The 13288-nt window shown below is 52.3% G+C and overlaps 1 protein-coding gene across 1 annotated transcript; it reads left to right on the top strand.

Moving 5' to 3' along the window:
- The first annotated feature begins 1221 nt into the window (after positions 1-1221).
- On the top strand, positions 1222-13109 carry SFTPD (surfactant protein D). Its single transcript, XM_003939755.4, has 8 exons — positions 1222-1321; positions 3733-3934; positions 8137-8253; positions 8518-8634; positions 8948-9064; positions 9496-9612; positions 10190-10273; positions 12620-13109. The coding sequence occupies exons 2-8, from the start codon at positions 3736-3738 to the stop codon at positions 12994-12996; spliced, it is 1128 nt and encodes a 375-aa protein (XP_003939804.2). The 5' UTR covers positions 1222-1321; positions 3733-3735; the 3' UTR covers positions 12997-13109.
- The last annotated feature ends 179 nt before the right edge of the window (positions 13110-13288 follow it).

Raw genomic sequence — 13288 nt, 5'->3', positions numbered from 1 at the left:
AAACCTATCTGAGGGAATAATTTAGGAAAACTTCCCTGGTCTTGCTAGAGAATTAGACATCCAGATAGAAGACACTCAGAGAACACTTGGAAGATGCTCTACAAGAGAAACCTCATAAAGGCATATCATCATTAGACTACCCGTAGTCAATGTGAAGGAAAACATCCTAAAAGCAGCAAGACAGAGTGTCTAATCTATAAAGGAGAACCCAAGAGACTAACAATGGACTTCTTAGCAGAAACCTTACAAGCCAGAAGAGATTGGGGTCTTAGTTTAATCTTCTTAAATTAAAAAAAACCCTGCCAGTCAAGAATTTTGTATCCTGCTAAACTAAGCTGCATAAATGAAGGAGAAATGAAATTTTTCTCATACAAACAAATGCAGAGGGAATTTGTCACCACTAGACCAGCCCTATAAGAAATGCTTAAAGTTCTAAACATGAAAATAAATGGACAATACTTCCCATCATAAAAGCATATTAAAGTGAAAAACTCATAGAATATATAAAGCAATTACACAATTGAGACTAAAAAGCAACTGGGTAACAATTATCATGACAGGAACAAAACATTACCTATCAATATTAACCTTGATAATAAATGGAGTAAATGTTCCACTTAAAAGATATGTATTGGTTCTGGGTGTGATGGCAAGGCAGAGGTCTACTAAGGGAAATCCATTCCACAAAAGACAAGTGACGCAGGGGCTCTCTGAGGCCTAGAGCAGCATGCAAAAGAGCAGCTCTTTCCAGGTGGCAGCTCCCTAGCTGCTGCCCCCACATGCTGCTGCCTCTGCAGCCACTCCATCCGCCCCACCCCTGCCCAGGTATGCCAAGCAGCTCCCAGTTCTTTCCCAATATCTGGGCAGTGCTGTTGAGATGAAGGAAGAGGAGAAGTGGACACAACAGGTCCTGGCTCTTAAGATCTGCAGTTATGAGTTGCTTTTGCAATCACTGTAGGACATTGTGCAACTCACTGGTCTCTGGACTCCTGATTTCTGAACATCTATAAACTAAGGACACTGATGATGCCACTTAACTCACAGAGCTGCAGTGAGAAGAGTGCAGATGAGATCAAGGCCCGATAGTGGTCTGCAAACTATAGTGATGGATGTGCATAGTGTTGTGAATATCAATGGCAGGTTTCCAGAACGCAGGTGGGGATAAGAGTGAGTGAGTCAATAAAGAAGAAAATTGCCCCACTTCTTGAAGGGAGTTTTGGGGGCTGGGCAGCTCAGGGTGCAGGGCGGGCATAAATAGTGAGTGCCTGCCAAGCAAAGGCTAGTTTGTTTGGAGCTCCTGAGGCCTAAGAAGAATAAACCTGTAAGTGTCTCTCTTCTTGCCTTTTTTTAAATTTATTTAATTTTCTTCACGTCTTGTAAATATTCCCCTGCCCACCTGGGCAGTTCAACCTACTGGTGTGGAGGAAGGGAAGGTCTCCGTAGCTGTTCTGGTCTAAGAGGTATGGACATGGGAGGTGGGGGGCCCGGGAGGTCCTATGGTGCTCTTCTGCCCCTTATTCAGTAGCCTTAGCCCAAGGGGATATTTGCTTTCTGAGCTGGGTGGCGGCGGTTGCGGGGGAGGTTCACAGGGTGGAGGAGGGGGTGTGACACCATCTAGACCTCAGATGCCACTGTGTGGAAGCCTCAGGTGGAAAAATGCAGTTCTAATTTCTCTCTAGGCTGTTTTCTGCCCTGATTTCTTCAGAAAGGACAGCGGAGGAGAGACAAACCCAGGCACTCACAGGCCGGGGTTCTAAACCCATCCTGGTGCCAAATGCCTGTGGAAAAGCAGGGAAAATTGCTTTCTCATAGCTTCAGGTCCTTACTGTAAAAAATATATATACTTACTGGAGTAGGTCTCTGATTTTCCAACCCCTATTCAGAGGAGACACTCTTTTCACTGAAAGTGTACTCTGAAAGCTTAGCATAAACTGGGCACTGCAGGGCTTGAGGGGGACCACGGCTCTGCCCACTCCATCTGCTGCCCCAGCTAAGATGCCTCATCTGAATTCTGGGTCTGAAAACTGGAGTCTGCCCTCTCCAAGGGTCCTTCATGCCTCAGTGGCTGGTGGTGCCTCTGTGCCATCTTGAGCTTGCAGACAGAATGCCTGTTGCCTTTCATTCTTCCCCAGAATCAGGCACATGGCCCCAGGGTTGAGGCAGCTGCAGGCCACAGAACAGTGTCCTTGTTCTGGCTGGGCTCATGATTGAGCCTCTGCCAAAACAGGTGTGACCAGGTAGCTGCTGCTGGCGGGGAGCTCACTCAGCTGTTTCCAGAGACTCCCAGGATACCCGAGGAAGTGGTGAATTCAAAATTGAAAGAGGCTAGTGAGAAACAGGGGTCATCCACAGCCCAGAATCACCAGTAGTCAGAAAAGAAAGCACTCCTCTGGGCAGGAAGCTCCTCCCTTGCCACCACCCGACTTGGCCTGGCGACCCCCTTCTTTGCGCAAGTTCCTCTGGCTGTGTTCCCAGCCCCTGAGGATCTAATCAGCTCTTTTCACTCTCATAACTGCAGCTTCTCTTTGAGAGAAAAGACGCCCAACACAGGGAATATCCCAGGTCCTGCTCTTATCCTGATCTCAGTTCCTGACCCTCTTAGATGGTAAATGGGTGCCCTGTTGGATAGTTGCTCTTGCTTACCTGCAAAACTAGCCTTCTGCCCAACTCAGCCTACCTGGCATGTCCTCTTTCCACATAAGACTTTTTTTCTTTTGTAGACAGAGTCTTTCTCTCTTGCCCGGGCTGGAGTGGAGTGGTGTAATCTCAGCTCACTGCAACCTCCGCCTCCCAGGTTCAAGTGATTCTCCTGCCTCAGCCTCCTGAGTAGCTGGGATTACAGCACGCACCACCACACCTGGCTGATTTTATGTATTTTTTGGTAAAGACGGGGTTTCACCATGCTGGCCAGGCTGGTCTCAAACTCCTGACCTCAAGTGATCCGTCCGCTTCGACCTCCCAGAGGGCTTGGATTACAGACATGAACCACCGTGCCCGGTCTCCACATAAGACTTCTTTTCCAAGCCCTTTCAGATGACCTGGGAAGAACTCTAGGTGTCTCAGGATTTCTCCTGTTGCTAGTTTAGTGTCTCTGAAAACTTTCACCTGAGTTCCCTCTGGGACATTTCTCTAGAGACAGCATCTGGTTCAGAAATGGCAAATTGCCAGGCAAATGTGCACCACACTCCCAGCCTGTGCTCAGAAAGGACATCACTAAGCATTCAGGGCTCTGGCTCATTTTCAGACCAGCACCGTCAGCGCTAGTACGAATCCACGCAAGGCAGCAAGTGAGAAGAAACAGGCTTGCCTTGTAGCTAAGCCAATCACCTCAGTGGTACAGACAGGCAGACGGTCTAGGGAGTGGTGTGGGGTCCTGCCCAGAGGCACAATGAACTCTTCTTGATGTGACAGATGGCCCCAGTGAGGAATGCTACATTCTAGCCACTGTGCCAAAAGTAGTGGCACAAGCAGGGAAGACATGAGCACCTGGGAATAGGGAGATGCTGCTATCAAGCTGTCTCAGAGTTCCAGCTGGGTAACTCATGCCCTCCACCCAGATCATGTGCCCACCTTGTCCCTAAACTGCTTTTGGATTCCTGCTGCTCTGGGCCCCACTACAGAGGAGAGAAGGCGGACATGGGGGCTTCTCATCACTTTTAGAAGCTGAGCCAAGCCCTAAACCATGTCCTCGAAGCATGAGCATGTCTTTTCTCTCTCCGTTCACCTCTCCAGGTCATGCTGCTCTTCCTCCTCTCTGCACTGGTCCTGCTCACACAGCCCCTGGGCTACCTGGAAGCAGAAATGAGGACCTACTCCCAGAGAACAGCGACCAATGCTTGCACCCTGGTCATGTGCAGCTCAGTGGAGAGTGGCCTGCCTGGTCGCGATGGACGGGATGGGAGAGAGGGCCCTCGGGGCGTGAAGGGGGACCCAGGTAGCATGGGGCCATGGGCTTATCCTGCTGGGGAGGAGCGGTCATTGGAGTTGTAACCAGCCCAGAAACTCTGGGTACTTTGTTATGGAAGTCTTGGAGATGTGTTTCTTCCTCCCAAGAAGGTGGGTTCCACACTACTCCACCAGCTGACAAACAGGTGGCTGTGCTGAGCCCACATGTGCTCCTCCAGCACACAGCTGCCCTGGCTCCTCCTCTAGGATCCCCAGATCCTTCCCATCCCAAGAGCAAGCAAACAGGGGGTGAATTACTGATACTGGGGGCCTTCTAGAGCTCTGTGCCAGCAGTTAGCAGTTGTTCATTCCAATTAAATGGTGCCTGTGAAGGGCATTAAGTATTTTTCTTTTTTTTTTTTCAAGACAGAGTCTTGCTCTGTCACCCAGGCTGGAGGCCAGTGGTGCACTCTTGGCTTATTGCAATCTCCGCCTCCTGGGTTCAAGCAGAGTTCCTGCCTCAGCCTCCCGAGTAGCTGAGATTAAAGGCACCCACCCCGGAGCCCTGCTAATTTTTGTATTTTCAGTACCGACGGGGTTTCACCATGTTGGCCAGGCTGGTCTCTAATTCCTGACTTCGTGATCTGCCCGCCTCGGCCTCCCAAAGTGCTGGGATTACAGGAGTGAGCCACCGCACCTGGCCTAAATATTTTTAATATTTAATTAAATTCCATTGCATGAAGGGTGAGAAAAGATGGGGCTCCATGGCTCCATTCTCAAGCCTACTCAAGAGGATTTGCCCTAATACATTACAGGGAGAGAAAGGGCACTCACATTTCTTTGCCCACCCCTGTGCTTGGGCATTCACTTGAGTCGTTCATTTAATCCTCCCAAGAGTCTTACAGGGGACATATTAATCTCCTTTGACAGGTAAGCAAACGACGATGCAGAGAGGCTAAGTAACAGCCATTCTGGGGTGGAAAGTACGAGGGCTGTGCACCAGGCTGGCCTGGGCTTGACTGTTGGCTCCATCTCCACACCTGGGAGAGACCCTCCGTGTCACTGAGGTCATTTTTTTATCTAATAGGAGTGATATCTGCCACGCAGTGGTGAATAATTGAGCCAAAAGCTTTATTTTTTATTGAGTCTTTGGGATAAAGTTACATTTCCTGCTGTACTAAATAGGTGAATTATCTTGAGCTTAGCAGAGGTACTGATGAGTCAGGGAATTGTCCCTGGAAACACTGCTCCCTCTTGTAGGGGAGGATCTGGGTCTTATTTTCAAGAAAGGAGAATTCCATGAACCAGCAGCATGAACCAAGGGACTTCTGTGACAGTGGGCAGGGCTTCAAAGGGATCAGATAGTCCTTAACTTTGTGGAAAGATGAAGCAACATCCCCAGGCTTTGTGGGGTAAGCAGCGAGTGAGCATCTGCCTGTCCCTTACAGACAGAAAGTGGCTCCCAATGTGAATGGGATGGGGCTTGGGGACGGCTGCCCAGTGGGGAACTCAGAATAGGGTGGGATTCACCTTGGCAGCTCTTTCTCAGAGACTCCCAACTCATCTGCCTTCCAGTGGGGGCCCCAGATTCGAATCTCGGGGATCTTTCCCACAATGACCCTCCAAGTTTGCCGCCTGGAGCATGGTCAAGGCCTCCCTTCCCCACGTATGTGCCTCACCCCATGCACATTGCAGGCCTGGCTTTGGGTCAGTACTTGGACAGAGGACAGCGCACAGTGGGGCCGCAGGATGAGGCTCCACTCTGGCTCCTCAATTGCAGTGTCTCCAGTCACTCCACTGTTACAGGTCTGATGATGGATGTCCTGGGAGGCCTGGAGCATCCTCAGAATCCTGACCCTATAGGTCTGTGTGGGGCCAAAGTCTGTGCACCTGTCAACCACCCCTGCAGAGTTGGAAACATGTGGTTCCCAGAACCTGCTACGAGGAAAATTGGGGCTTGGAAGAAGAGACCTTTGAGCAGGGTGGAGGGTGGAGCTTGAGCCACTCTGACCAATAACTCAGACATATAATGGAGAGCAAATAAGATCCAGATCCTGCCTTTCGGGGGAACAATTCCTTATTCCTCAGCACCTCCAGCATTCCTGCCCAGAAAGATTTTCTGGGAGAGTCCCTCCAGGGGGACAAACCACACACCTTACAGCAGCTCATAAGTCCCGGCGGGACCACCCCGCACCCCTGCTGCTCCTCTGACCTCAGTGCCCCAACCCCTACTCAGCTCCAACCACACCGTTTCTTGCTGGCCCCGTCCACGCTCAGCCCCCTCCCTCCTTGAGGGCTTGCCATTTGCTCTTCTCATAGCTGTCCCTGCGGCTCATACTCCTCCTCCTTCAGGGCCTTACTCCCCAATCACTTTCTCAGTGAGGCACTCCCGGACCAGCCTACTGAAAACAGACTCTACCCCAATACACCGTATGCTTTACTTTTCCCTGTGGCATTGTATCTAACTACCATATATTGTACTTTTTTTTTTTTTTTTTCTTTTGAGACAGAGTTTCGCTCTTGTTACCCAGGCTGGAGTGCAATGGCGCGATCTCGGCTCACCACAACCTCCGCCTCCTGGGTTCAGGCAATTCTCCTGCCTCAGCCTCCTGAGTAGCTGGGATTACAGGCAGGCGCCACCATGCCCAGCTAATTTTTTGTATTTTTAGTAGAGACGGGGTTTCACCATGTTGACCAGGATGGTCTCGATCTCTTGACCTCGTGATCCACCCTCCTCGGCCTCCCAAAGTGCTGGGATTACAGGCTTGAGCCACCGCGCCCGGCCTATATTGTACATTTTTAATGTTTTATTATCTGTTTCTACGAGATAGAGTTGAAGCTCCCCAGAGAGGGGCTGTTTATCCCCAGTGTTTAGGGCAGTGGCCGGCATGCAGTAGCTCCAGAGATATTTATGGAATGAGTGAATGGAAGATGGACGGGGAGGAGAGGTTTTAGGAGTCACAACAGCTAAGGGCTGGGCCGTAAAGCTCCACAGGTGGCACTCAGGTGCAGGGCTAGGTCTCTGGGGACACTAGGATGCACATGAGTGCTTTGAAAGGCACAGGTGCAGGGTTTGGGGAGGTGCCCCTCCTCCACTCTGGTGCTCTTATGGCCTCCACAGTTTGTGTGCCAAGAACAGGCGGGCTCTAACGCTCCCTTCTGAAGAGTGATGTTTTTCTCTTGGTCTATCTTCCTGCTGCCGGACTGGCCAGGGTGAAGCCCAAGCGAGGCTCCACCTGAGGTCAGGACATCCTGCCTTGAGCACAATGTGCTGTTGGGTGTCAAGGGTGTGGCCCATCCTATAACCCTCTGTGCTTCTGTTTCATCCCTAATAAGGATTGTAACCAACAGCCGGACCGAGGTCATGGAATTCCAGTGGGCATGGAATTCAGATGTTTCCAGGTGGTGGTGCTGCTGGGATACACCAAGCACAGAATCTTCATCCATCCAGCAAATTCACTGTTACTCTCACCACAACCACACGTTCATGTCCCCCACAACCCTCTGGCCACCACGGAGGCCTGGCTTCCTCTGCCATGGGAGCATTGTTTCCAAGTCTGAAATGTCGTTTCCCCTCTGCAAACCTTCCTAAATTCTCCTTGCTCTTAAAATTCCACTTTCTCTTTGAGGAAGACAGCTCTGAGTGTGTGTGTGCTGGTGTGGGGATGCTCGGATGAGATGAGGGACCCTTCATGCATTGTCTTCCTCTCCTGTTACCCTTGTCTCACAGTATATGATGAACCCCTTGCTGAGGACCTGAGGCTAAGCTCAGACTTGCATCTGGCCCAGTGCTAGGTATAATGTAGATGCTGTTTAGATGGCTCTTAGTGAACAAATAAATGAGCAAATGGACCAATACCGGAATGAACAAGTTAGCACCACCCGTCTGGTGCCACTTCTGGTTGGCTTTCCTGAGATATATATATAAAGCAAGAAGTGTACGATCACAGGTAAGAGCTGACAGATTGCCTGCCATCAATGCAGTGGCCTTGGGGCAGGGGAAGGAGCACCTCATAGAAAGTCAGACAGGTCTTGGCTTTAATCCACCTCCAACTCTGGAAAGCTTCTTCCTCGCCTATAAAGCGGGCATGCCAATACCCATTTCCTGGATCACCACTGGACCCGGGTGTGTGACGACGGAACTGTCATGCTCTGCAGAACCCTGAAGGAATGCTGAGGGCCGACCCTGCAGGCGGCTGGTCCTTCCTGGATCTAGGGCCAGGTCGTTGTCCATTTCTTCTGCTGTTACAGGTTTGCCAGGAGCTACAGGGCAAGCAGGGATGCCTGGACAAGCTGGCCCAGTTGGGCCCAAAGGGGACAATGGCTCCGTTGGAGAACCTGGACCAAAGGGAGACACTGGGCCAAGTGGTGAGCAACTGGGCGTTGACTTCAAGTGTTTCCAGGTGGTGGTGCGGCTACGAGGATATGCCAGCGGGCATGCACAGTGCCCATCCCAGGAAGAAGGAAGAAGGTTGTCTGAAGGTGGCACTGGGTCATTTCAGGACAGATGGGGGCTGCTATTGGGAGGACAACGATGTAGCTCCCTGACCTCCGTTGTTACCCTCACCTTACTACACGCTCCTCCGGCCAAGAGGGTTCAACGTTACTGACCGGGCTGGTGCTTTTCCTTAGGACCTCCAGGACCTCCCGGTGCGCCTGGTCCAGCTGGAAGAGAAGGTCCCTTGGGGAAGCAGGGGAACATAGGACCTCAGGGCCAGCCAGGCCCAAAAGGAGAAGCTGGGCCCAAAGGTAGGTGGCCGGTCTGTGGTTGGTCTGAGAGTGGAAGGGAGGAAGGATGAGAGTCCGTGATGTGACCCGAGGCATGCTCAGAGTGCCAGGGAGGGCCCAGACCCTCAGTGATGCAAAGGCCTTGCCGTGCACTCTCCCAGTCCACACAGTAGCAATAGTTTTCTCTCACTCTCCACAGAGGGCCCCAGAAAGCAAGGATAGTCTCCCCACTTCATCTGACCCAAAGTTGTGGGTAAAAAGCTCCATTGCTAAGAAAACCGCACCCAGCGAATGCACTCTCAGCTGTGTTTGTTCCTGTGTGTTCCTTCCTCAGGAGAAGTAGGTGCCCCAGGCATGCAGGGCTCGGCGGGGGCAAGAGGCCCCACAGGTCCTAAGGGAGAGCGAGGTGCCCCTGGTGAGCGCGGAGTCCCTGGAAACACAGGGGCAGCAGGTGAGCAGTGGAAAGAGCTGGGGCTGGGCTGGGTCCAGTTCTCCTGTGCCCGCTGTGCCCGCACGGAGCTGTCAATGCCTACCCTCCCCCCCACTCACAAAGGCAGAGCTGGCATTGCTGGACCACAGGGGGGATCTATGTCCAAGGAGGGTGCATGAGGAGGCTCTGGGGATGGTTCCTATCTAGGGAGAGTGTGGTGCTAAGCAACAGAGAAGTCTGTATACAGAGAAGGTTAGTTGTTGGGTGGCGGGGCAATTTTACACAGCAGCATTGATTGCTGGATGACAGGGACAGTCAGTGTACAGAGAGCTGCATAGCTGGCTGCTGGGGACTGTCTGTTTCTGGGCAGTAAGGATAGTTAGTTCATGTACTGGAAGGTGAACATGCTAAGAAATGGCTACATGGCTCACCCAGTTCTTCTTTCACCCCAGGGTCTACTGGAGCCACGGGTCCCCCGGGAAGTCCAGGTGCCAGGGGACCCCCAGGACTGAAAGGGGACAAAGGTGTTCCTGGAGACAAAGGAGCAAAGGGAGAAAGTGGACTTCCAGGTAAGGCAGCAGCTCCTGGCTTGGGGAAGCCCCGCTGGGGCATGGGTGGGCAGAGAGGAAGCCCTTGTCAGCTCAGGGCAGCCCCTCCTCTGGGATGTGTGGTGGGTGGAACTCAGGAAAGGCGGACAGGCTGGAAGGCAGGAGCACTGGGCTCTGGTCTTAGCCACTTAGTACGAATGGGAAAGCAACCTGGGCAGCTTCTCCAGCTGACCCTTGGGAGAACCACAAATGCTTTCCCAAGTCATAGGCATTAAAAACGCAGTGAATGGGAAACACATGAGCGTGTATTCTTGCCTTTGACTCCCCATCCAATGGAGATACCATTATATTCCAAGACTTTAAAGTCACAATGTCATCTGGTTCAGTATCAGTGAAGTACAGGGACCAATGTGTCCATAGCAGAACCATAAGACATCCTTGTACAGCAGAGGCCAGCTGTGTCAGCCGATGTGGCCTTGCTGTGGGTCAGCCCCACAATACGTGCTTGTAACTAATCATTCTTCCCTTGGGGCCCAGACTCTGAGCTCTTCCTTTGTTGTCTGGACAAGTCTTTACTCAGCTATTTTCTCCCCTGAAGATGTCACTTCTCTGAGGCAGCAGGTTGAGGCCTTACGGGGACAGGTGCAGCACCTCCAGGCTGCCCTCTCTCAGTATAAGAAAGGTGAGTTTGGATCTGAACCTGGGCCCAGCACTGGCATTGAGCCCCAGACTAGATCTCCACCTTGGTTTGGCCTTAGGCTGGGGCTTGCCCTTTGGCTGGTCCTGAGGGAGAGCCTGCCCGGGATCTAGGCTGGGAATGGGCTGGGACCTGTGTAGGGCTGGACCTGGGCTGTGGCAGAAAGTGGGGCTCAGGCTGGGATGGGGCTAGAGTGGACAGCCACCTGACGCCCAGAGCTGGAAGTAGCTCCAAGGGGGCAAAGGAGGAGGATGTGGCCCCTATCACCAGCTCACCAGGCTGGCAGTAGCATAGTCAAGGCCGTCAAGCTCCTGAACCACCCTCCGACCTCAATGCCACCTGTGCTCTGAGACAAACTGTTGTCCTGAGTCCAGTGCGATTCCGTGGAGTCTCTTTCCTGCCCCCCTGTGCTGGTTCCTCTGATAAACAAGGGGCTGCCCAACACAGGCTGCGCTTCTTACCTCTGGGGGCCAGGTACGGGAGGGCCCGGTGATCCTGCTGCGCATCCCAAGGCAGCAGAGAATCCAATCCAGGTGCTGTTCTAGGAGCTAGGGCTGGGGTTCTGCTCTGGGTGTACAAGGCAGGTGGGGGCCTGACCTTGGTATGTGGCCATCAGATATCTCACTTTAGACATGCTTCTGGTTTAAACAAGACAGGCTGCCTCTGGGCTCCAGCCACTGCTGGGCTCCCCTTGCAGCTCTGGAGAGCATGAGTTTGCCCTAACCCTGGAATCCTGAAGAGTCAGAGGCCTCCAGGGGCACACACCTGAATGCCTGGTGCCTCTTACAATCTCCACATCAGTGCCCAACTGCCTCTACTGTCCTCTGCCCTTCCTGACATCAGCTTTGAGTTCAGGCAAATCTCACTGAGCCAAAAAATGAAAAAGTTTTCGGAAGGAGAGGAGCACAAAGGGACTGATTAAGTGCGACACAGGGTTGGATTCTAAATACTCAAGCTCCGAGATGAGAGTTTCAAGCGTTTGGTATATCTCCCTTTCTGCATGCTTGCGTTCACTCTGAGGCACAGTGACAGAAACACACAGAGGAACGTGGGCATATGTGCCACCACGTGTGTGCACTTAAACACCACTCGCTCCACCTCCATCTACATACGTGAGCTCACATGTTGTCTCTACAGCACACACATCCAGATGAACCGTACATACTCCCATGTACCTTTGGATAGATGCACATATATTCAAAGGCATGCCCATATATACACATGGCACATGAACTCTTACGCTGGCTTTGTTCAGGGCTGCTCTGGATGCCACCCTGAGCCCATGGAGAATGTTAAGGACGATGGGTCAGGGTGCAGCCTGCATTCTGAGCAGGCCAGCAAGGCCAGGGGCATAACCTTCTCTGGAGCTTCCATTGACTTTGCATAAGATTTCCATGCATGGGCCCAGGAGCCACAAGGACAGACTAAAGAGAGACACTTGACACGTCACACAGGCAATGCTTTTGTGAACTGGGTCCTCATTTTAGAGATGAGGAAATGGAAACCCTGAAAAAGAACGTGACTTTCCCTTTCCCACGCAACAGCCATTGCCAGGGTGGGTCGGAATGCTCGGTCTTCCAGTTCCCACCTAGGGCTGTCTACTGACACCACTCCCCTGCGTCTTGCTCACACATGCCCATTTCAGATGCCCTCCTCCACTCCCTCAGCACCTCCCAGGCCGGCTGACTGGCTGGGGCATCACCCATGTGCATACTAAGAGGCTGACATGAGGCTAGACCCAGAGCAGAGATCGGCATCTGGCAGCTTTCAGATGTCCTCTCCTCTTCCTGCTCTCCCCTTTCCTCACCCCATCACACAGCACAGACCCTCTCCGACAACCCCGCATTCCCTACTGTTGTATGGGGTGACAGCGGGCTCACTCAGGGTATTTTCTGTACTCTCAGAAACTGGCCTGGTCTACACCATCATCAACTTGGGGAAAATTGCTCAATTCTACATAGTAATTGAGAAATCGATTCTGGCATACAGCATGTGCCAAAATAGAAAGAGCATGTCTGAGCTTCGGTGTGGAACTGAGTGAGGCTGAATCCCTGACTGCACATTTGCTGCTTGTGTGACTTTGCAGCTCTTAGCTTCTCTAAACTCCAGTGCTCTCATCTGTAAGTGGGGAAGCATGGTGTCACTTCACAGAGTAGGTCACGGGGTGGGGGCTGTTCTGGAATAGTGTCTCTCTTGCATTCTTTCCGGCGTCCTGATGTGGTGCCTGTTTGAGAGGTCTGAGAGGCTCAGGTAGGTATGCAGAGGTCTCAGAGCCCCTGAGCTCTGGCCAGGTGATGCCACAACCCCAACCTGACTCTTTTCTTCTCTTAGTTGAGCTCTTCCCCAATGGCCAAAGTGTCGGGGAGAAGATCTTCAAGACAGCAGGTGTTGTGAAGCCATTTGCGGAGGCACAGCTGGTGTGCACACAGTTTGGTGGGCAGCTGGCCTCTCCACGCTCTGCTGCTGAGAATGCCGCCTTGCAACAGCTGGTCACAGCTCAGAACGAGGCTGCTTTCCTGAGCATGACTGACTCCAAGACCGAGGGCAAGTTCACCTATCCCACAGGGGAGCCCCTGGTCTATTCCAACTGGGCCCCAGGGGAGCCCAACAATGACGGCGGGTCAGAGGACTGTGTGGAGATCTTTGCCAATGGCAAGTGGAATGACAGAGCTTGCGGTGAAAAGCGTCTTGTGGTCTGCGAGTTCTGAGCCAACCGGGGTGGGTGGGGCAATGCTTGGCTAAGGATCCTGACCAGCAAGTCAGGGCCTAGTGCCTCCTGCTGCCAATATCCTAATAAAAAGGTGACCATCTGTGCTGGGAAGGACTTCTCTACAGAATGTGGACAAAAGGTAGGGCTGCTGCAGGACACCATAGAGTGAAATGTGAGGCCACCTTCACACTGGAAGTCGTTTCAGGGGAAGAAGCGGCCAGACTGCTTTCCCTATAAGGGACAAAAATGGGTCTCCAATGTCCTTCCTGTCCCCAAACCCGATGACTCAT

The sequence above is a fragment of the Saimiri boliviensis genome, chromosome 12 (assembly GCF_048565385.1).
Source record: "Saimiri boliviensis isolate mSaiBol1 chromosome 12, mSaiBol1.pri, whole genome shotgun sequence".
Classification (NCBI taxonomy): domain Eukaryota; kingdom Metazoa; phylum Chordata; class Mammalia; order Primates; family Cebidae; genus Saimiri; species Saimiri boliviensis.
This window is presented reverse-complemented; position numbering and strand designations above follow the sequence as displayed.

What these genes read in the sequence shown, in the direction of transcription:
- SFTPD (XM_003939755.4), top strand. Translation starts at nt 3,736, where the DNA reads ATGCTGCTCTTCCTCCTCTCTGCACTGGTCCTGCTCACACAGCCCCTG. An exon ending in GGGAGACACTGGGCCAAGTG is followed by an intron (nt 8,254 to 8,517) that starts GTGAGCAACTGG and finishes GCTTTTCCTTAG; the next exon opens with GACCTCCAGGACCTCCCGGT. An exon ending in GGGAGAAAGTGGACTTCCAG is followed by an intron (nt 9,613 to 10,189) that starts GTAAGGCAGCAG and finishes TCTCCCCTGAAG; the next exon opens with ATGTCACTTCTCTGAGGCAG.